General features: G+C 40.9%; 3 protein-coding genes across 4 annotated transcripts; 2 read left to right on the top strand and 1 right to left on the bottom strand.

The window, feature by feature from the left end:
• The first annotated feature begins 4709 nt into the window (after nucleotides 1-4709).
• On the top strand, nucleotides 4710-8302 carry LOC4337925 (UDP-xylose transporter 3). 2 transcript variants are annotated; one of them, XM_015784942.3, is made up of 8 exons: nucleotides 4710-4925; nucleotides 5007-5229; nucleotides 5922-6106; nucleotides 6451-6518; nucleotides 6592-6724; nucleotides 7084-7245; nucleotides 7326-7592; nucleotides 7704-8302. In XM_015784942.3, exons 2-8 carry the CDS (start codon nucleotides 5106-5108, stop codon nucleotides 7827-7829), a joined length of 1065 nt encoding a protein of 354 aa, XP_015640428.1. In that variant the 5' UTR covers nucleotides 4710-4925; nucleotides 5007-5105; the 3' UTR covers nucleotides 7830-8302. The 2 variants fall into 2 exon arrangements, with proteins under 2 accessions (XP_015640428.1, XP_015640430.1); XM_015784944.3 differs by having other exon boundaries at nucleotides 7679-8302.
• A 7925-nt stretch (nucleotides 8303-16227) lies between these two features.
• LOC4337924 (transmembrane 9 superfamily member 12) lies at nucleotides 16228-18946 on the top strand. Its single transcript, XM_015784461.3, has 2 exons — nucleotides 16228-16310; nucleotides 16641-18946. The coding sequence occupies exon 2, from the start codon at nucleotides 16649-16651 to the stop codon at nucleotides 18617-18619; it is 1971 nt and encodes a 656-aa protein (XP_015639947.1). The 5' UTR covers nucleotides 16228-16310; nucleotides 16641-16648; the 3' UTR covers nucleotides 18620-18946.
• Nucleotides 18947-20329: 1383 nt separating this feature from the next.
• On the bottom strand, nucleotides 20330-23471 carry LOC4337923 (uncharacterized). The gene is made up of 9 exons (XM_015782109.3): nucleotides 23264-23471; nucleotides 23093-23155; nucleotides 22931-22986; nucleotides 22400-22493; nucleotides 22255-22315; nucleotides 21427-21508; nucleotides 21263-21318; nucleotides 21012-21075; nucleotides 20330-20692 (listed from the first exon to the last, which is right to left on the bottom strand). The coding sequence occupies exons 1-9, from the start codon at nucleotides 23405-23407 to the stop codon at nucleotides 20629-20631; spliced, it is 684 nt and encodes a 227-aa protein (XP_015637595.1). The 5' UTR covers nucleotides 23408-23471; the 3' UTR covers nucleotides 20330-20628.
• Nucleotides 23472-23905: the final 434 nt, after the last annotated feature.

Here is a 23905-nt window from a genome sequence, read left to right as displayed (position 1 = left end):
CAGCAAATGCATGACTATGTTATTATTTAGGAAGTGCACAATTAGGTGCCCGTGTCCTCATATATTAAGAATAAATTACACAAAACCATGGGTATAGTGATTCAAGTTGTACAAAATCATAGGAGTTTTGTCACGTAGCATATAGCCCCGGTTACTATGATGCTTTCACTAAACCACACAATTTGACCAATTTAACGAAAATCCGACTTGTGCGGTCTACACAAGTTCTCTTATCCACTGTAGTTATGTCAACATTTAAGAGTTTTATGCATGTTCAGATTTAAATAAAATTTGTTAATATTGTTGTTTTGTGAAATACTAATGCCATAATACTTGGGGTTATATGCAAATATCAAATTCCCTATAGTTTTATGCAAGTTGGATCATAATACCGGAGATTTATGCAATTTACTCATATATTAATTGATTAAAGTATAAGAGTAACTTCTACAGCTGCATTCGAGGGATGAAATTCTAGGTTAGTTTTAGGGGCACACAATATGAAACAGGCATCAACGTATAATTAATCAAGTACAAGCAATTATTACAAACTTAAAAAAAATATTTATTTTTTAAGGAAATTCTATATTTTCTTTTTTGTAAAAATGCATAGTTTGTAGTTTGATAATTGTTCTAACGGAAAACGAAGACAAGGAAGTTGTAATTTGAAGTTAGAGGATAGAACGAAGCCTAAGTAGTTGCAGTCCAACTTAATTATGCGAGGACACAAAAGAAGAAACTAACAGTTGACATCTGTGGACCATTGTCAGTATGATTGGGCTAGTTAGTTAGACACTACTGCCTCAATACCTCATGCACAACCATTGTTTGACCAAGAACAAAAGAATCGGCATATCATTTTGGACCTAAGCTGAAGTATTATATTATTTCCGCTATTATGGATTAATCATATTCATGAAATCTAATATAGAGGTCTGGTTTTTACCAATCCATTATCTAAAAAACATTCATGAAATCTAACGGAATATGTTTCATAACGCGTTAAGGCCACTTGTTATTTTCACCAACGAATGAAAAATTGTAATTTGAACTCAATTATTGAACAGATCCAAATATATAGTCCCAAAAACTGAAGCTTTTGGTATGAAAAAACAATCGGAAAAGGTAACTAGCATCAACAAGTTTTTGCTTGCAGCACATGGAAAGGTGTCCTTTTTCCTAGCTGGACAGGGTATCAATGCAAAATTGCTCACATGTCAAAGGGCCAAAAAGCTAGGGCTTATGAGAAGACAACCATTCACACTATACCAAACCCCAATTCTTTTCCTCTTGATAGGCCAAACCACTTTTCTTGCATAATAAAAAGGACCACCAAACAGCACATTTAGCAAAGCAAAGGAATAGAATTAGCAAAATAATTGATCCTTTGCATCTATAAAGCTTTGCCATCACATTGTGGTTACAATGCTAATAATGATGGTTGTACTTTGATTAACTCCCCAAGTATAAAAATGAACTGCAGTTACCTCACCAAAACATTGTTTATGAGGCACATGATCTGCTCCGGTACTATCACCAAACAAGCCTAAAACAAAGAGTGGCATTGGATCTATGCCCAGAACCCCATAACTTCACTAGAGAAGCCTCTCATTTGATAAGACAGTGATTATGAAAAACTAAACTACCTCACCATCCGATGATATAGATTATGCCGATCTAACGGTCAGAAGTGTTCTTCATGTATGGATAGCCATGTCTTTTTTTTTAATCTAGCTTTAAATGTTCTAAAATTTAGGCAGGGTCAACTGATCCACATGGTCTTTTGATTTCTTCTAGTTGGCTGTTCCCCTGTCTTCCTCCCATGGAAATGACCCCAAGAAGAAAAACTAAAATGAAGTGAACTAACCAATGGGGGCTACCTACCAACATATTTGTTGTCTTGTGCTCCTCTATAATTAGACCCAGCTTTCAAGCAAACTACTCTGGTCAAAGTCCCATAATAGTCCAGAGTTGCATCAGATGATCATAGTTTGGGGCTAAGCACAATTCTAAACAATATTTGCATGTTCATCCCAAAGAAAAGAGAATTCACAATTGATTTGGCCAGTGTTTATGATAGTTCACTGGTTTTGAATTGGACTATTTTATTTACAGGGAATACTAACACCCTGATCTGAGTTCCTGCTTGTTCTGGTGGAGATTGGAACACTGCATTTTTCTTTTCAAGGAAGAGGCTGCACAAACTGACATCAGGGAATCCAGGCTGGTTTATAAACTGACACTATACATTTCTTTGCATGTGTTCATAGCCCACTAAGGCTCTATTTTTAATTTAGGCCAAGATAATGACCTCACATAATTTTAAGGATCCTAAAACATGAATAGAATATGGTTTAGTATTGATAATAGGACCATCCCATCGTTGGCATGTTTATAAAACTGTTGCTGCCTTTGATTTAACCTTTTACAACATTTTATTTTTCCCCAGGAATTTTATAATATTATATTGATATATAGTAATAAAATTATTATACTATAATGATTTTTAGTGACAGATCTAGCAACATTTAATGTCAACGCTAAAGCCAATAAAAAGTTATTAGTAGAATGAGTTCAAATACTATCAATGAAAAAATGTTAAAAGAAGCAATGCTAGATCTATGTGGTTGTTTTGTCAATAAGGGTATGAAATAAGTCCAGAATGATTCTATTATAGCAAATAGACAAGACATATTTCTAGTCAAAGTAAAGTGTAAGTAACACATAACCATAAACGACAAAAATGACACAAACTTTATTAATCATGATAAAACCGATAAACGAGTGAAACAGAAAACTGTTCAAGATATATTTTCGTCTCAACGGTTAACTTTGATTTCGTCTCAACGGTTAACTTTGACCCTCCTGTTACATATTAAAGGCAAACACCGCAACACGAAAACAAATCATCACCCTATAAAAAAGTCTCCAAAATCCTATAAAATTATATATTGATATAGTAATAAAACTATTATACTAATTTATTTACATATCTATCAACAATAAATATCAATGCCAAAACCATAAATTCAAATAATTCAATTAAAAATTGTCAGAAGAAGTAACGCCTAGCTCAACCAAATATATCTCATCACAAATTTACCGATAAGAGTATGGAATAAATCTAATATAAATATATAATGATTTAATGTAGCTATACGTTCAAATCCATAAGATGCATTATGTCGCTAGAAGCTAAAAAGAAGTCAAAGTACCATATTGTTGTTTGTGAGTGGCACATACTTTATTTAATAAAATAGACAAATGAGTGGAATAGAAAGCCATCGAGATATATATTACCGTTTCAACATTTAAATGTACCCTTCTGCTATATATTAAAGGACAAACACCGCAACATGAAAGCAATAAAATGTTTTCGATTGGATAAATTCAAATTCTATAAATAAAAAAAATGTTAAAAGAAGTACGCTTAACTCAAATCCACGGATCTACATCATGGTTTTATCAACGAGAGTATGAAACAAGTCATAATTAAATGTAGCAAATCGACAAGATGTATTTTTGGTCAAAGTAAAGTCTAAGTTACAAATCACCATAAATGGTATGCACTTTATTAATTAATCATGATAAAACATCAAATAAGTGAAACAGAAAACCGTTCAAGAAATATATTCATCCCGTTGATTAACTTTGACTCTCCTGCTACATATTGAAGGCAAACACCACAGTAAAAAACAAACCATCACCCCAAACATTAAAGAAAAAACTTCCAAAATTTTGGAGATAAAAGTCTCAAAAGGAGGGGACTATTTTTGGTGAGAAGAAGAAATAAGGTTGAGCAGGTCCACCAGCCCAACCCTTGAAATGAACCTCACAAAACCATAAGAAAATGGCAGACATTTACTCTCAGAGTCAATAGCTCCCACATGTGAAAGCCCCTCTATCTCTCGCACCCTTCTTTGTTAGAAGAAGCAAGCCTCAAGTTATGTCGCTAGAAGCTAAAAAGGAGTCAAAGTAACACATCATTGTAAGCGGCAAGTACTTTATTAATTATGACAAAACCGACAAATGAGTATACATAAAGCCGTCGAGATGTATATTACCGTTTCAGCGGTTAACTTTGACCCTTCTGTTACATATTAAAGAAGAAACATCACAACATGAAAACAAACCATCATCTGAACATAAAAAAAACCCTCCAAAATTTATCTTAGAGAGAAAATACTCAATGGAAGGAAAATTTTTTAACGAGAAGAAGAAAAGAAGCTCATCAAATCATAAGAAAATAGCATGAACCTCAGGCCTTGTTTAGTTCGCGAAAAGAAATATTTTGGGTATTACATCGAACGTTTGACCAGATGTTGGAAGGGGTTTTCGGACACGAATGAAAAATCTAATCTCATAACTCGCCTGGAAACCGTGAGATGAATTTATTAAGCCTAATTAATCCGTCATTAGCATATGTTGGTTACTGTAGCACTTATGTCTAATCATGGACTAATTAGGCTCAAAAGATTCATCTCGCGATTTCCATACAAACTGTACAATTAGTTATTCATTTTATCTATATTTAATACTCTATGCATGTGTCCAAAGATTCGATGTGATGTTTTTAGGAAAAAAACTTTAAGAACTAAAGCAGGCCTCACAAAACCATAAGAAAATAGCATGCATTTACTCTGAGTCAATCAATAGCTCCCAAATCTGAAAGCCTCTCTCTATCTTTCTATCCATCTCTCCATTCATTCATCTCTCTCCATTTCCAATCCATCTCATCACCGACGACGCGAGAAGAGGGACGACCTTCCCCCGTATAAAAACTCCACCTTTGTCTCCTCCCCTCCCCCCTTCCCTCCCATCCCCCGATTCGCCACCGCGAATCCCACCACCACCCGCAGATCTCCGCCTCGGCGCCATTGCCCACCCTCCACGCCCCCGCCAGATTCGCCCAGATCCACAGCCGGGTAAGGCCTCGCTCGATTTCTTGGGTTTCTTGGGCTTCTTGCCTCTCCGATGATCGAAATGGGATCTCTTCCCGCGTGCAGGTGCATCCGGCGGCGTGGCTGGGGCGCCCTCGATCGGGAAGCTTTGATCTTCGTACCCTTTTTGCGGTGGGCGGGCGGCGGGCGGCGGAGGAGGAGGAGATGGGTGTCGGCGGGGAGAAGTTCCAGCTGGGGACGGTGGGGGCGCTGAGCCTCTCCGTGGTGTCATCCGTCTCCATTGTCATCTGCAACAAGGCGCTCATGAGCTCCCTCGGCTTCAACTTTGGTGGGTGTTGGGAGATCTGGGCTCTTTTTTTTCCTTTGCTTCCCCCCAAGCTTCTTGATTGGTCGCTTGTGATTCGCGTAGATCTGTGATGCTCTGCGAATTTCGTAGGGGTTGTTTTCAGCGAGGATTGCTTATTGATTTATGTGCTTAGATCAATTGTTAGATTTTTTTTTGTAGTGTTTGATTTTTGTGAATTTGGCCGTGGTATTTAATTTAGAGATGGGGAGAGCATCATTGTAGAGATAGTGGTAGGATAAAATGTTTCTCGAACTCATGCAGTTCTGGTGAAGCTTTTGAACAAAAAAAATTTGCTAAGAGGAGTAGTGAATATGAAACTTTGATGGTTTTGATGGTGTGGATTAGATTCACTTGTTTATACTAGTGCAGTGAACAAGCTTTAGTAGCACATCTACCAGGTTGCTTGACGCAGGGGAGTAATATCCTTGTTTGATCTGGTGCTGCAATTTGAATTATGAACTCATGCACTGTATGTGGAACTTATTGTCAAGCTTGACTTGTGCCTTTTTTGTGCGGAACATAGGTTGACTTGTGTTGATTGTAGCCTCCTTTTTCACCTACCATTTTCTGTTACTTCTTTTCTCAAATGCATTGCAATGTATTAGTGTTTGTAGAATTTACATGAATATAAATGACACCAACTGTTTTTCCATACATGGAATTGTATTTTGCAGCCACTACCTTGACGAGTTGGCATCTTCTTGTCACATTTTGCTCCCTCCATGTAGCATTATGGATGAAGTTCTTCGAGCACAAGCCTTTCGACTCGAGAACTGTCATGGGATTTGGAGTGCTCAATGGCATCTCCATTGGCCTCCTCAACTTGAGTCTTGGTTTTAATTCTGTTGGATTTTACCAGGTACAAGGTTTGCGATCTTCTTTACGTTGATTCTTGTACCGGCCAGAATTTCCTAGTTAATTCACTGCAGTCCTGTGCTTATTGGGTGTCTGGTACAGTAGTAAACTAGTAGTGATACTTATTTTTGACCCTTGGTACAATGATAGCTAGAGGTACAGGTAAAGTAAATATCTTCTTGTTGATGTGTTGCAGTTTTATCTATTGCTGTTTGTACAATAAACTTATTACAGAAGGCTTTTATTACAGCACAACATTTTATTGCAAGCATTTATTTCAATTGATGTGCCCTTTCTTCCACACTAATCAATCCACCTAACTTATGCCGAAATGTCCTTTATGTCTAGATGACAAAGCTGGCTATCATCCCATGCACTGTTATTTTGGAGACTCTTTTCTTCAGGAAGAAGTTCAGGTTTGTGTTTTATACCTTTGTGCGCCCGTGTGATGATGTCTTGAGCTAACCCTTGTCTGGATTGACACTGTAGCCGGAGTATCCAACTGTCCCTTTCAGTGCTCCTCTTTGGTGTCGGTGTTGCAACAGTGACTGATCTGCAACTCAATGCTGTGGGATCCGTATTGTCCTTGCTGGCAATTATTACAACCTGCATCGCGCAAATTGTATCCTTCAACTTCAGCCCTTATTTTCCTCTTCCCAAAAAATGAAATTTTATGCATAATCACCCTGTAGTGAGAAAGTAGAATTTTCATACACGGTCAGGCTTTTATTATCATCTTTGGTCAGTCACACTTGATTCTGGTTTGAGTATTCAAGTAGGCAATACATCTTGTTTACATTTGCAATGTTAGATAACTCGATATTTGCCAACAGTATCTCTTGCGATGTCGCTCCCTTTCTAAATAAACAGAAGCTACTAGTGTAACTATTTTTTTGTTTTCCTTTTGATCACTATTATGGATCACAATTTTGTAGTACTCTATTTTGTTGTTGGTTTCTGTCATCCTTAACCAGCTATTAGATGACAAACACTATCCAGAAGAAGTTCAAGGTTTCTTCAACCCAATTATTATACCAATCTTGCCCCTATCAATCACTGACCCTCTTCCTTATTGGTCCATTCCTTGATGGATTTTTGACTAACCAAAATGTATTTGCATTCGACTACACATCCCAAGTTGTGGTAAGCAGTGAAACAACTTTCGAAGACTTACTTTGACCTTGTTTTATCTGATTCTGATTTTGCCCTTGTTTCTTATGCAGTTTTTCATTGTATTATCGTGCTTGATATCTGTCTCAGTGAACTTCAGCACTTTCCTTGTGATCGGAAAGACTTCTCCTGTCACTTACCAAGTCCTGGGCCATCTTAAAACATGCCTAGTACTGACCTTTGGTTATGTTTTGCTTCATGACCCATTTAGCTGGAGAAACATACTCGGCATCCTAATTGCAGTAGTTGGAATGGTCTTATACTCATACTTCTGCACATTGGAGGGCCAGCAAAAAAACGCCGAAGTCTCCCCACAACAGGTAGCTTCCAGTCTGAATTTTATTGCTTGCAAATGGTTCACCATTAGTTCTGGAATCGTTTCAATTGTTCCCACATATCTTATCAGCTCTTCAAAACGCCATATATTACAGGCGAAAGAAGGCGATTCGGCTCCTTTGATCTCAGACTCTCTGAGCAAAGTTGAGAATGGAGGTGGAGTGGTTGATGATGAGCCTCTCAAGGTACCGATGTGGAGCTCAAAGTACTCAAGGGCGTGAAAATACCTTCCTTTTAGAAGGCGGCATTATACAGGATTCAATTTGGTAGGCGGATAGTAGGGTTGGAAGCCAACCCAGATTGTAATGAACATTCCAGTTACATTTTTGGGTTTATTTAACATTACTATCTAGTATCTACTAGCAGTAAAAGGGTTCTTGGGAGGATTTTACCTTCAAGATAGCAGATCTGCCTTGAAACTTAGACAACAGATATTGTATGATTGTATCTGGATATGCTCCACATCTTTCTCACTGTAACTTCCTATGGGAACATAGATCCACAGATAGACTTCATTCTTTTGTACCAAAGATCCAGAGAACTAGAGATCTGCAAGGTTCAAGTTTGTGACTGTAAGTTTATGTTTACTTTGGACCCAGTGATGGAGCTTTTGTATATTTAGGACCAAGTGCAAAGAGGGGTTCTTTTCCAACAAGTTTTCAATGCAATAACATGGAACAATTGTTCTCTTCAATCATGTAATTTCCCATGTTCAAAACAATATTTTTGGCTGAGTGAATCGAATGCCGCATGAACCGATTATCCTTTATGTCTCGCGGGTTTTCATGACTGGTGTACAGACGATGGCTCAACATTTCATATCTATCAGAGGATGTAACCATCAGAGTAAAATGAAGTCCTAAAATAAGTTTCTTATATTTATACACGAATCTGAATAGAGGTAAGTATGTAAAAATGGTTAATTGGATCTATACCACTACAATTTTCATGGTTTTGAAATACACCATTACTATTTAACTATTTAAAATCAGGGAAATTTAACTATTTGCCACTCTTGTGACATGGCAATTAACGATTTGCCACACCCTATCTATAACATGTGGGTCCTCATGTGTCTATGACATGTGGGCCTAGTGGCAAATCGTTAAGCACTTAAAATCATGTCACTGTTGTTTCATAGTTATATGCCACTTCTTGACCCTTCTGTACACTTAATAGATTTTTTGGATCAAATTGCCCATCTTCTTATTCACCCCCTCTCCCATCTTTTCACCGAAGATGTTCATCCCCACCGTCAGCGTCGAGGACGACGTCGGTTGTACCCGACACCTGTGCTGCGCGAACATCTCTAGCGACGAGCCCGAGCCGGCATGGCTAGGGCGCTAGCCGCGAGGCTACCAATGCCAGGGAAGACCTCGACGAGGCGGCTGCAGTTCTAATTCAATATTCCCTCCATCCCATAATATAAGGCATGGTCAAACTTGGCACAATCTTCAAAACTAATCTTTGAATTATAATTTCTCATATACTATAAAGTTTATTGCAACAAAATTATAACCATCTTAAAGTAAATTTAAATGTCAATTCAATTATATTAATTTTAGCAAATAAAATTTAACTTATATTATTATTATTGTTGGTTAAATGTTTTTAAAGTTGAATTTTGGAATGTGTGTATGCCTTATACTATAGCACAGAGAGAGTAATACACTTCTCCTGCTCACTTTAGCTTGCAGTTCGGACAAACGCATATATAAACTTTTGGGACTACATTTTCTTTTTAATGATGCAGCTGCGCGCTTACCAGATCTATCAAAATAGTGGAAAGAGCGACGAGAGTAAGCAGAGAGAAGAAAAAGAAAAAAAAACTATCGATAGATGCAACCACCGTAAAAGTAGAGAAAGAACGAGAGCAAGTTGATTGTGTTTATGCACTGATGATGGATTTCTCTGGACTGATCAAGATGGCCCAAACAAAATGAGAGGCTTTATTGGTAAGTTCATTTGGACTCTTTTAACTAGTGATCGAATCTTATTCATATCCCTAAACCATAATACCGGATATCTCGACCCATAAACTATTAAAATCGGTGCAACTTGACTTCTTCGATGGTTTTAGAGGGCGGTTCCGTTGACACAGCGGTGTTGATTTAGTCTTCGCTTCACGTGACGTTGGCGTGGTATTAGAATTAAAAAAATATATGTGAGACTCATTTGTCATTCACACAAAAAAATATTATAGGGCCCACATATCATTCTCTCTCCTTCCCTTCTTCCTCCTCCCTCTCTCTCCCTTCTCTCTCTTTCTCTCCCCCTTTCTCTTCACCTTAGCCTGCACGTGGGGAATGGAGGCCGGATTGGTGGCGGCGGGCGACAACCCACGCACGCCGAGGTCGAATCTTGCCAGTGCGTGCGCATGGTATCCCATTTGGACAAGATGATACCTCTCGTCCGAACGGACCTACCAGGTATCAGGCGATATCTCTGAGGTATCGTCTCGTTCGAATGGGATACCATCTTGTAACATTTCCCTATTTCATATGTATATAGAAAAAAAAAGGAGGCCCATTCATCTAAAGAAATCCCACTCAAAAGGCCTCCTCCCTCATTATTTCAGGCCCAACGACCCAATAGCCTTAAAAAAGGGCCCAAAATCGAATTTACCTTAACTTCTCCCCTCCCCATTCCCAATTCTGTTTCCTCTCGACAGGAGGACGCGCCGCCGCCGATCCGATTAGTTCTTAGTAGTTCAGTACTCTATTCGTTTCACAACGTAAGTAATTCTAGCATTTTTCATATTCATATTGATGTTAATGAATCTAGACATATATATCTATCTAGATTTATTAACATCAATATGCATGTGAGAAATGCTAGAATGACTTGCATTGTGAAACGTAGGAAGTATTACCTCCGTCCCAAAATAAGTGCAGCCATAAGTTTCCGCGCCCAACTTTGGTTGTCCGTCTTATTTGAAATTTTTTTATAATTAGCATTTTTGTTGTTATGAGATGATAAAACATGAATAGTAATTTACTCGTGACTTATGTTTTTAATTTTTTTTCAAAAAAATTCAAATAAGACGAACAGTCAAAGTTGAGCGCGGAAAACCATGGCTGCACTTATTTTGGGACGGAGGGAGTACTTCCATATGTAGGCACGTTCAATTTATGTCATTCTAATCGTTGCTGTAAGCCTGTAAACCATTATTAATTGCAAGTGTTTCTGCTTACTTGCGAAAATGACAGGTTGCAACGCTCTGCCTGTCTGCCTGCATCTTGCTAGGTGAGCGTGTCCTTTCAAATGCTATATCGTTGGGTAGCTTGAACAATACTTCACACACAATTCAGTGTCCATATGTATTGTTGATGGATCTATTCTCTGGTGAAATGCATTGTTAGGCAACTTGAGCATTTTCGTCATTAGGAACTTCTGAACACTCCTCTTATTATGGCAGTTGGAACTTAAGTTCAGATGGTGCTTTATTCAGTACTCAGTTGTCTTCCTGAGTTAATGACATAACAAAATCCCTGAATTTTTATTTCACCTTTTTTTTTTTCTGGAAGCAAGTCTCATTCTTTGCTGTTGTGGTTTTCTGCATTATTCTGTCCCCTTTGGCGTTGGCCTGTTTTTGTCAGTCACAACAGTCATGACATACAAAATGCACCAGCAAAAGGGTGATGTCGATATGGGTTGCTTTAAGTAGTTTAGCGTTTACCTCCCCATCCACTGATCCACATTGTTTTCTACTGTTCTACAGCTCTACTTTACCTACACAGGCTTTTTTTTAAAGGGAGGATATAAGGTTTGGCCTGGTTTAGTTCCCAACTTTTTCTTCAGACTTTCAACTTTTCCATCACATCAAAACTTTTCTACACACATAAACTTCCAACTTTTCCGTCACATCGTTTTAATTTTAATCAAACTTCCAGTTTTAGCGTGAACTAAACACACCCTTTGTCTCGTATGTACAAAGGAGTCCTTAGGTAATAAGTTTCTCCCAAAATTCCGAACTCCTAGAGTCTAAATATATACTCCTACTTTCACCCATGCTCTCGTTTCCTCCTTGATCTTAGCTAGGATTGATGCCACCGTTAATTGCTGCTTTGTAACAGAAAATTCTTACATTACGTCCGTACCATACTTCCCAAATACCAGGATCACTAGAGTTCTGAGTGGTTGGTGAGTGTTACTGAGGAGCACAAGATTCCACCAGTGTTCGACAAACTTGTTCTTCTGTGCAGCTTCAGGATACTTAGACCGTGTTTAGTTCAAAAAATTTTCTTCAAACTTCCAACTTTTCCATCACATCAAAAATTTCCTACACACATAAATTTTTAACTTTTCCATCGCATCGTTCTAATTTCAACCAAACTTTCAATTTTGACGTGAACTAAACACACCCTTACAGAGATGAAACTGTACACTGCTTGTTCCTTTGAGTGGTCTATCATCTATTGAAGGCTTGAAGCAGTATTCTTGTATGGCAAACTAGCATGTGTTTTGTTTCTTGCTCCAGATGCAACACCATTTTACCCCCCTTTTTTTTCTGTGAGAATTGCGATCTGGGCTACTTCAAAACTGGAAGGTACTAGTATGCACATCACATGCAGGTAGTGTTTTCCTGAAGAAACGTGTCCCTTTCCGTGCTGATGCAACGCAAACTCTTTTCTTCCATCAGAATTCTTTTTAATTTTTTGCCTTCTTGGTGTTGGGCTGTTCGTCTGTTCATGTCGCGGATTCTCCCACCCCACCGACCCTCTTCTCCACCAAACACGATTGCTTGCAATTTGCAAATCTAACGTGCGGGCGGCAGGTCGATCGATGCAAAGCGGCAGCCGCAAACCGGTGAGACCTCGGAGATGACGGGGTCCATTTCGCTTATACAAATGTTTACCAACTAAAAATAATTTATGAATATAACTTTTATATACACCTTGTCTATTTTCGCGACAACGGCACCCTAGGCGTGGCGACGGCGCGGCAGCCGAGCAGAAGTGCGGCAGCGCGAGGGTCCGAGCAGCAGCGTGGCGGCCGCGTGACGTGGTGGCCGGCCAAGGGCAGTGGAGCGGCCTCTCCGATGGAGGCGCGGCCGACTGCTCGGCGGCAGGGCGCTGCGACGGTGACGCTGACGGTGTGGTGGCAGAGGCCGTCGCAGTAGCGTCGTTGCAGGCGCGGAGCTCGTCGTGGCGGTGGCGGCTGTGATTGCGGTGGGAGGGGGCACGGTGGTGACGACCGTGGCTGAGGTGGGAGGAGGCATGACGGCCTCGGACGGCTATCCGAGGGTGTGGCAGACGGCTGCATCTGGCCGCGCAGCAGCGTTTGGAGGAGGGGTCAGAGACCGGCTTGGCGCAGAGAGGCGCAGCCGATGGCAGCGGAGGCCGGCTCGGCGCGAGAGGCGTAGGCGGCGGAGATGGAGGCCGGCTTGGCACGAGAGGCGCGGCCGATGGAGGGAGGCCGGATTAGCGCGAGAGGCGCGTCCAATGGAGGAGGCTGGCTTGGCACGAGAGGCGCGACCGGCGGTGGAGAAGGCGACCTCGGTGCGAGGAGGAGCTGTCGGCGGATGTGGTGCGGTCTTCGGCGCACGAAGGCTGGCCGCGCCGGGGAGGGGGGAGGGGGGCACTGTTGCAGTGGTCCCACATGTCGGCAGAGGTTGAGTGATGGTGGAGCATCGGTGCATCAACCGTGGATTCGCGGGTGGTGAGTAGCGGGTGAAAACCCAGTCCGGCCTTGGCCGGACCGACAACGATGGTTAATTATCCCTCCTGAGGGCGTTGTCGTGCTGTCTCAGCACTCAAGGGTGGTTGCCGGGCGAAAGCCCTATCTTAGCTCCTTTGAGCCCCGACGGACGGCGATGACGGTTTTTCCGTCGCTTATCTTCTTGAAGACGTCGTTTTTGGTATCCTCTAGCCAAAGCCTCTCGACTTTGGGCGATCTCGTTTGTGCTCCTTTGTTAGTCTAGCGGCAGTCGGTCACGCTTAGCAGCGGCCGGTCCGGTGTTAGCCTTCTCCCGGAGTTGTGTATTGGCACTGTCAGTGTGGGGGTGGTGGTATATTTTTTTTCCTTTTCCTGGTTACGACCCTCCAGGGTTGTAATCTTGTAATTTTTTTCTTGCTCTATCAATAGAATCTAACACCGTCTCGTGCAGGTCGTTCAAAAAAAATTATTTATGATTCAAAATTAAATGTTGTAAAATAAACTTCAATAAAATCTCACAAAGTTAACTGTATAAATTTAAAAGTTTAGCTTATAAAAGCATAAAACAAATGATAGGACTGGACGAGTGATCGCGCAGCTTTTTCTTTGAAAGGGAGTGGGCTAAGTAAGGCTGTGTTCGTTGGTTGTGGTCTTGGGGATGAAACTAATCCCTCCGATACATAAAACGAAGCGATTTATTAGCGCATAATTAATTAAGTATTAGTTTAATTTATTTTAAAAAATAGATTAATATGATTTTTTTAAAAGTAACTTCCGATTTGAAAAACGTACGATTTCCGGAGGATATGAGTTGGGGAATAACACAACCCCGATCGCTCGTTGGCATCACGGCGGCAGGTTGGAGATCGCCGTTGTGTAGCTGGACCACGGAGGAGATGCCAGATGCGTTTCTTGAACTCCATGATTGATCATTGAACCCCACGACCCCCCCTGGGCCCACATGTCATCTGCCCACTGGCACCATGGCCCCACATACCATTTGTCCATTGTTGCCATTTTGTCATGGTCACCTGTCTCCTCTCTCTCTCCGAGTCTTCGTGCAGCAGTAATGGCATGGCAGATCTGGGCCGTTGATCGAGATGTCAACAGCCCTGCGGTGGGGCCGGCATGAGACAAAAACAATTCAACCGACGGTGTGGATCCGAGGGGAGAAGGAGAAGAAAAATAATGGGAATCAGGCGAAGCTGCTGCCTGCTTGTACCTGTAGTGTACTGTTCGTCCGGTAGTGGGGGGGTGGCCCACATGTCATTGGCACTGGTTAGGCTCCCTACCAACCTACCGAACCCACCACACCAGGTCAAACGATGACCAAAATATTAGTAGTACTACACGTGTACTAGAAGCAGGACGAAATGGGCCAATAGGAGAGCCGGATCTCCGAACGTGGACCAGCGCCAAAATACCACCCCCACACCACACGCGAACCGACGAAATGCAACATGACCTAACCCCCTAAGGTGTTGTTTGGTTGGAGGGACTAAAGTGGGGCTAAACTTTAGTCCCTCCTACATAAACATAAGTCCCTGTAGTTCACAAACACCTCCTAAATACGGTTTAGTACTCACTCCGTCCCAAAATACTGTTTGGATTGGATGTATCGTATTACTACAAATCTAGACATATCAGATTCATAGTACTAGGTTCGTCACATCCAACTAAAACTTGCTATATTTTAAGACGGAGGAAGTAAATCACCACTGGAACAATAGATTTCTCATTGAAAACAAGCACCGACTACAAACGGGAAATCTAGTTTTTCCTTTCAAGTCACCCCTGGAAAATTTTTGATAAGTTTGCTACCATCGAATTTCATGTAATCTCTAACTCCTACTGTTTGAATATATTTTTTAATTAATGACAGCTGAATCGAGGGATGACAAAACGTTGGAATTTCGTAAAAATCGACCGGTTTTCATAAAACCACTATGTCAACGATTTATGAAAACCGATCTGTATTAGCCTGTTTTTGTACCATGTTGATTGAAAGTCATCGGTTTTTATCGATTTTGTGTTGGATTTCGGTGAACCGGCGAGAAGCGATTTTTACTTTGAAATCGAAAGTTAGACCCTGGTTGAATCTCAAGATTGATTTGGACATAATTACCACATCAAATGTTTTTCCAGATACACTCCATCTGTCCCATAAAAAACCAATCTAGTACTGGATGTGACACATCCTAATACTATGAATTAAGACATATGTATGTGTCACGTCCGGTCTTAGATTCGTTTTTTATGGAACGGAGGGAGTATACCGTAATAAAACAGTTTTTTTTGTGAGCTGTGAGGGGGCGGCCATGTCAGGGTGCATCAGCAGATTCAGCAGACGGCTGGCGGTGACACGAGCAATTTAAACCGTTGCTTTGCCGATTAGTTGTTGTATAGTAGCTCTATTGCTGATTTTTTTTTTCAACTAATTGCCTTGAAAGGCACTTCATTTTTTTTCCTACGTGTCTCTTTTTTCTATTTGACCGTGTATACGCACTAAATTTAACTATTTTATTTTTCTTATAAACACATTACAATCGTAAACGCTCACAATACGCGCGTACTCATCCATATAAATGCACACACCCTACCTCTTTGAGCATCTTCCGAAGATTGAGTCGGCATATCTTAAGATTAATGAAGTCACCACATATACATCGTCTATCACTAAAAGAATAATTAGGCATAAATACAATTCGGATGGGTTGGTTTCACCACAGGAACCTAACGAGTTAAGCTATACTTACTTTGGTTTCTACTGATACTAAGTATGGACCCACCTATATTTTTATGTGAATTCGCTATTGGTCTTGGCATAACGTGGACCTTAACCTAAATAAATTACTTTAATTTAATTTAATCGTGCCCAAGGGTGGAACAGAAAAAAGAAAAACTAAAAATCTCAGCGTTCATCGAGGATCTTATATTTATCCCCGTCTCCGCGCTCGTCTCGGCTCCTTCTTTGCCCACTTCCTGCCGCCGATTTTGCATCTCGCGAGCAGAGCAGGGCGCGCGGCTGCTTCCGCCACATCCTGGTATGGATCCGGATCCTCTTTTCTCATCCATCTCTCTTTATCTCCACCCACTTTCGTCTCGAATTTGTTTGCGTTAACCCTTAGCTTCTCCTCCTAGATCTGGAAGCAGCCATTTTCTTTGACCAAGTAGTAGCAGTTTGTTCTTTTCCCCCAAAAAAATATGTTTGGATCCGCCCCTTGTTACGCGTTTTACTTCGGTTTGTGATACGAAGATTCGATTTTATTTTATTTTTATGTATATGTATAAGATGAGATTAGGAGAGTATAAATGGTTTGAGGTTTCAAGAACCAAATTGATTGATTTGAGTGTTGTTGGATTGATCGTCGCAGGGGGTGGAATGCTTGCCAAGATGCAGTCGTGCCGATGGATCTTGGCTTACTTGCTCGTCGTTCTCGTGAGCCTGCACGGTGGTGCCAATGGCTTCTACCTCCCGGGCACATTCATGCACACCTACACCCCAAATGAGGTGATCTCAGCCAAGGTCAACTCGCTCACCTCCATTGAGACTGAGTTGCCCTTCAGCTACTACAGCTTGCCCTACTGTAAGCCCCCGGAAGGCGTCAAGAAGAGCGCCGAGAACCTCGGCGAGATCCTCATGGGTGATCAGATCGACAATTCGCCATACCGGTTCCGAGTCAACGTGAACGAGTCCGTGTACCTATGCACCACGGACCCACTCACCAAGGAGCAGGCCGAGCTGTTGAAGAAGCGGGCGCGAGATCTGTACCAGGTCAACATGATCCTTGACAATCTGCCGGTCATGCGATTCACCGAGCAGAATGGGGTGACTATCCAGTGGACCGGATTCCCGGTCGGGTACAACCCGATGGGGAGTAACGAGGATTACATCATTAACCATCTCAGGTTCAAGGTCTTGGTCCATCAGTACCAGGCGCAGGGTGATGTTGTGATCACCAGTGAGGATGGCGTTGCCATGGTGGAGTCGGATCGCAAGAGCGGATTCCAGATTGTTGGCTTCGAGGTTGTGCCTTGCAGTGTGAGGCGTGATCCTGAGGCGATGTCCAAGCTGAAGATGTATGACAAGGTTGATTCTGTCAAGTGCCCATTGGAGCTTGAGAAATCTCAGGCTATCCGTGAGAACGAGAGGATTACATTCACCTATGACGTTGAGTATGTTAAGAGCAACATTAAGTGGCCATCAAGGTGGGATGCATACTTGAAAATGGATGGTGCCAAGGTTCACTGGTTCTCGATCATGAACTCGATGATGGTTGTCTTCTTCTTGGCTGGTATCGTGTTTGTCATATTCTTGAGGACTGTCCGTAGGGATCTGACACGGTATGAGGAGATGGACAAGGAGGCGCAAGCTCAGATGAATGAGGAGCTCTCAGGATGGAAACTTGTGGTTGGTGATGTCTTCAGAGAGCCTTGCTGCTCAAAGCTGCTATGTGTTATGGTCGCTGATGGTATCCAGATCACTGGTATGGCAGTGGTTACAATTGTCTTTGCTGCTCTGGGTTTCCTCTCACCTGCTTCAAGGGGAATGCTCTTGACCGGAATGATCATCCTGTACCTCTTCCTTGGAATTATCGCTGGATATGTCGGTGTCCGTGTTTGGAGGACAATCAAAGGAACCTCAGAAGGGTGGAAATCTGTTGCTTGGCTGACCTCCTGCTTCTTCCCTGGCATTGTTTTCGTTATCCTGACTGTGCTGAACTCCATCCTGTGGGGCAAGAAGAGCACTGGAGCTTTACCTATCTCACTGTTTTTCACACTCCTGGCCCTGTGGTTCTGCATCTCAGTTCCACTCACACTTATTGGAGGTTTGCTGGGTACACGTGCTGCAAGCATAGAGTACCCTGTCCGTACCAACCAAATTCCACGAGAGATCCCTGAGCGCAAGTTCCCGTCATGGCTGCTTGTTTTGGGTGCTGGAACATTGCCCTTTGGCACCCTCTTCATTGAGCTTTTCTTCATCCTGTCTAGCATTTGGTTGGGGAGGTTCTACTACGTCTTTGGCTTCCTGTTCATTGTCCTTTTCCTGCTGGTCATAGTCTGTGGTGAGGTTTCTTTAGTCCTAACCTACATGCATCTTTGTGTGGAGGACTGGAAGTGGTGGTGGAAAGCCTTCTTTGCTTCTGGTTCTGTCGCCTTCTACGTCTTCCTATACTCAATCAACTACCTCGTGTTCGACCTTAGGAGCCTAAGTGGACCGGTCTCAGCAACGCTCTACCTTGGCTATTCCCTGATCATGGCCCTTGCCATCATGCTGTCTACTGGTGCTATTGGCTTCTTGCTGTCCTTCTACTTCGTCCATTACCTCTTCTCATCTGTTAAGATTGACTAGAGGCACCCACACTCTTGCTGCAATAGGATCACCTGAGCATGGTGATAGTTATCCCTTAGAAACATATCACACAATAATATTGAATTGAAAAGAAAAATGTAAACATGGCAACGCCCATGGCTTTTGGCCCTGATTAATTCTATCATTTAGCATAGCACAGTTTCTTTAAGTTCATGCTTATGTTTTGTAGGCATGTCTGCAATGTTTCAGCTATGTTTTTTGACTTTGTAATACTATTATGTTTTGTTTTCTCTGGGCATTTGTGAGCAGCCTTTGTTGGAACACTTTGACAGATATTCAATATTAAAGAGCTATTCGATTACAGTCCTTATGTTTCTTCCCCTGATATTATACTGTTGAATGCTTGGTAACTGCTACTTGTTATGCTGCTTCCGCTTGCTCTGAAACTTGTAACGAGATAATGCTGTTGAGCAATTTTCTTGATAAACATGTATGTGTCTACATGAGTTGCTGTCAACCTTGCCGCTGTGAATACTCGTTTTCTGAATTCTGAAGGTTGTAATAAGGTCACAGTTTTTCAGTTAGTTGCCACATGTTCTGACGTACTATGTGACATGATTCACTGTTTCTGGTAAGCTGTAACAGTAGAACAGCATACACAGCTTCAAACCCCTCCAAGCCCTGTATTCTGTTCCCTGTTCATGGTCTGCTTACAGTATTCTGATGTTCGCATTATTTGCATCCTGTGTTGTCTGGTATTGGATCAAATAGATTAATAAAACATCAAACTGCTATATCTGGCCTTAACGCACGGCTCTCCCTTATGTGTATTTACAAATTTAATTTGAATTTATATGTTTATATGCATGATATATCTTATCAATTTATCTTGTTAATCTTTTTTCATGATATATCTTATGTGTATTTACAAATTTAATCTTTTTTTTAGTTAATCTTCCTTGTCATGTTAGGATTTCTTTTATTTTTGGTTGGTGTGCTTGTTTAATTTTGGACTGCGCCTTTTAGTGTGCTACTTCTTATAATAATTGGCTGTAGCTCTCATGAGCAAAGGTCGGGATGTTTCACTCCATTATCTTAAAAAAAAGACATGAAAAACGAGGGTTGTAAACACTTTCCCCTTTCTATCGTTCCTTTCCCTTCGTGGCAAACGTCCAACTACTGCTTTATTAGTTGTAATGCAGTCGTAAGATGCAGAAAAGATGTTAATTAATTAACAAGGTTGGTTAGAGTTTATTTTGTCTAGGTAGTGGGCACTGGATGGTGATGTTGTCTTTGTCCTTTAGTAATCGCAGTTATCAGAAGGTAGATCACTGTTCAGTTAATACAGTCGTAACCAATGATACTAGAGTGTGCTAATACTTAGTACAAAGATACTAGAATCCTTTTCTCATGGATCTAGCATGTGCCCATAATTTCTTGGATGCTTGGGCAATGTTGCATTTGTAGTTTCTGTTTTTTTTTTAATAAGATCAGGACACACACAACTAAATTATTAATTAAATTGTGGACCATTTTATTCAGTCTAATTATCCATGGTTCATACTATGCATGTCAAACTATCAGGATGACCAAACTTGATTAACTTGACATAGTGATTCTTACAAGCAGAAAGCAATGCGCCATAGCAGTTTAATACATACCTCCTCCATCCTAGAAAAACCGAGAAGTTGTTGGTTTTTTCAAGGATGAAGATTTCCACAAGAAGCATAAAAACACACACAAAAAAAATGCATCAGACAAAATCATCACGCAATACATCAACTGAAGTGAGTTAGTGACAGTCGGACAATAGTTTGCTAAAAATACCATTCTGCCAAGGGAAAACCTAATGTCCATTTCTCTTTCCTCTTTTCATGTCATAATAGCTAAATCGTTTGCAATGTATGTATTTATACAAGACAATCCACTGGCTCTTGTTTGAAGTTGAAAGCTCGCCCATGAAATTTGACTGACAACTCGGTATCTACTGACAGTTTTCTGATCAATGGACAGACTAGTGTATAATTTTCCAGCTCCTTGTAGAAAGATCACTCAACCTTTGCAAACCCTCCTTCCGGTAGACTACTGTCATTAACTGCTTCTCGCACAAATCTACAAAGCAAAATGGTAGCGTCAAATAACACGGATCAGTTCCAATTGAATTAATCCATCCAACGCCACTATTATTCTTTAATGTTGCGACCAAAATGGGAGAGAGCAGTACATCTCCAGGTAACTAAGCTAGCATGATTATGATCAATACAGCTTTAAAAGATGATTTATAGAAATTGGGTCAGTGTTCAACCTACAAAACCAAAAGCATGCAGGATGCAAAAAATTAATGAATTCTCATTATTTTTGTTCTACGTAGCCGTGAATAGTTCAGTCTCAGCCTATATACAGAAAACTAACTGAAAGGTGAAAAACAAACCTTGTCAACTTTTCCTGAGATGATTGCAGGACGTAGATTGCAAGGATGAAGGATAGAACAAGCCCTGCATATATAAAAAGAAGCTATTTTAGGACACAAATGTGAAAGCCATTAGAACTAGAAAACTATCACACTTTGCTATATCAGCATAGATGGCATCAGAACATAAATGTTCCGTTCATGATATAAGGGAAATCGCAAGAGTAGTATAGCATGGCAAACAAATGCTATTTGAGTTAAAACGAACTCACCAGATCCAAACAACACATAGAAACCTCCAGGAACATCTATCTCCGATTGCTCCTCCCTGAATGAATCATTTCAAGTCCTTGAATCAATTTCACCCTAGTTTGTTATGGTAAAGATCTTTTTGAAAGGTCATAGTAAAATTTTAAATTACAAAGTAAGTTTTTACCATGTATATCTGACCAGAACATATTTTGGCCAATTCTGTTGATCCCAGAAATTCTTCCTTATGTCAGGATGATGTTCAACATCTGGATAACAAAATGAGCATTGGTTAGCAATTAGGGAAATCGAGAAACAAAACAACAAAATCAGCCTGTGAATAAAAATAATTTACTAGGTGAAAGAAAAACCACTCTAAAAATGATAGCTATCCTTGAAAAAGTCTAGTCTATTGGAAATTTACAACATATGCTATGTGCCCTTATACAAGGCCCGAATATTGCTGCGGTATTGAGAGAGAGAGAGAGAGAGAGAGAGAGAGAGAGAGAGAGAGAGAGAGAAGTCATGAGCATTTGCTGATAACTCCCAAAAGGGCTGCTCTATGAGCTCACCATTAGTTCACTACCGAAAGGTAAACAAAGTTGACTACTTGACTACACTAAGATAAATCTTTAAAGATTCCCCTGAACTGAAAAACAATGCTCATAATGGGTTTATATAAACGAACTACGTTCAGGAAAACAGACATGCAAAGAACATAACTTATTAATGAAGCGCTGCTACACATGAAATGTTTTGTTACTATTTGGCAAACATATGTGTACATGGTACTGCTTGCATGAGAAATAATAACAATACTAAATATGATAGAATTATATAAGTTTAGACATATGCAAAAAGATATATCACGAGGACAGGTGATAACAATACATACAAATGTGTACATGGTACTGCTTGCATGAGAAATAATAACAATACTAAATATGATAGAATTATATAAGTTTAGACATATGCAAAAAGATATATCACGAGGACATGTGATAACAATACATACAAATGTGAGGCATGTCCACTACTTTAGCTGTGACACCAAGTAAATCATTTCCAGAGTATTTCTGCGTAATCAAAGGTAGATCAAATTAAGCACAGAGACAAGTCTTGCTGGAAAGGTATATAGAAACTATTAAGCAAGGACTCACCAAATGGAAATCAATCATTGGAACTTCAGAGCTTTTGCGATTTATGACATAAAGCCAAGGAAGGTGGAACTTTTCGTGACCAATTTGAAATGTTCTACAGTGTCAGAATCAGGTAAGATTGCAAAACACATCTCCAGAAACACACTCATATACAGGTTGTAAATCTCATATGTTCATAACATTTCCAACCTTACTACCATTTACTCTTTTAGTTCTCTACAACAGTCAATTGAACTAAAAGTCAGTTCGTCTTAACCTTACAATGAGTATTATAACCTAGCACAAACTATGCAGAACACCATACCTTCTGAATTCTCTCTCTCAAAAATGAAAAATAACAAGAAAAAGTTTTAACAATTTATGATTTCAGTCACAAGATTCTGGTGTCACAAAATCATCACCGATTATGATGATAACCTTCAAAGTCATGCCCTACAGCTTACTGAACTCACTGTTCTACTCAAAATTGTATAGAACAGAAGTGTAAATTTTCCGTCTAAAACATGAACAACAGCAGAACATCTTACTCACATCTTGTAAGGATCTGCACCGGTGAACCCAGTCGGCTTGGGGATCGGCATCATAACCTGCACAAGAGAGACCAACCCAAATCACCAAAACCACTCCCCCACACACATGAAACGAATCAGAGATCTCGACCCCTCTCTTTCCAAGAACACACCCCCATCTCACCTCATGGTTGACCGCGAAGGACGGGCAGTGGCGTCCCACCACATCGAACCACACCGACCTCGACTGCAAACAAACAAAAAAAGAAAAACCCCACCTCGCAGATCAGATCGCGCCGAAGAACAACGCAAATCAGCCTCAGAATCCGAAGGCTAAGCGGCTTTGCTCACTTACGCCGTGGTACTGGCCGGAGCGGAGCATGGGGACGATGTCGCCGGGGCGGTAGGCGGACGCGAGGGGGGCGAGGAGGGCCGAGAAGAGGAGGAGGAGGAGGAAGAGGCGGTGGTGGGCCGCGGCGGGGCTCCGGCGGGCGGCCATGGCGGCGAGGTGGTCGCCGGAGTTGGGGGTGGAGGGTGAGATTCGGGGTAAATGGGTTGGGTTCGATTTGGAGCGTCAGATTTGGCGATGCCTATTGGACTTTTGGCTTCACTAATTTTGGCCCATTATTCAGCCCAGTAATGGTGCATGTAGTAGGGATTTTGGCCCAATTAATTACTGGGCCTACAAACATATGGAAATTCGGTTCTGTTTGTGTTTATATTTTTTCTTGTTGAGGTTGGAAATGAACCTACGAAATTTGTATGGAATAGGCAGCAGGAAGTTACACAATTTCATTTAGCATAGTTTTTTTTTTTACCTCTGTATGTATATTTCTGAAAAAAAAATGTGAGGCATGTCCACTACTTTAGCTACATGTATCACACTTTCATAATATTTGAAATTCATTATATTTTTTTTTCAAATAACAGAATAGACAATGCTGAGTGTAGATTAGTTGGTTAGGTTTCTTACGATGAAACATTTAAATCATAAACT

Source organism: Oryza sativa, chromosome 5 (assembly GCF_034140825.1).
Source record: "Oryza sativa Japonica Group chromosome 5, ASM3414082v1".
NCBI lineage: Eukaryota > Viridiplantae > Streptophyta > Magnoliopsida > Poales > Poaceae > Oryza > Oryza sativa.
This window is presented reverse-complemented; position numbering and strand designations above follow the sequence as displayed.

Excerpts from the sequence above, each read along its gene's own strand:
- LOC4337925 (XM_015784942.3), top strand. The coding sequence starts at position 5,106 with ATGGGTGTCGGCGGGGAGAAGTTCCAGCTGGGGACGGTGGGGGCGCTG. Across the intron at positions 5,230-5,921 it reads CTCCCTCGGCTTCAACTTTG|CCACTACCTTGACGAGTTGG; the intron begins GTGGGTGTTGGG and ends TGTATTTTGCAG. Across the intron at positions 7,593-7,703 it reads CCGAAGTCTCCCCACAACAG|GCGAAAGAAGGCGATTCGGC; the intron begins GTAGCTTCCAGT and ends CATATATTACAG.
- LOC4337924 (XM_015784461.3), top strand. The coding sequence starts at position 16,649 with ATGCTTGCCAAGATGCAGTCGTGCCGATGGATCTTGGCTTACTTGCTC.
- LOC4337923 (XM_015782109.3), bottom strand. The coding sequence starts at position 23,407 with ATGGCCGCCCGCCGGAGCCCCGCCGCGGCCCACCACCGCCTCTTCCTC. Across the intron at positions 21,319-21,426 it reads GTTCTGGTCAGATATACATG|GGAGGAGCAATCGGAGATAG; the intron begins GTAAAAACTTAC and ends TGATTCATTCAG. Across the intron at positions 20,693-21,011 it reads TCTCAGGAAAAGTTGACAAG|ATTTGTGCGAGAAGCAGTTA; the intron begins GTTTGTTTTTCA and ends TTTGCTTTGTAG.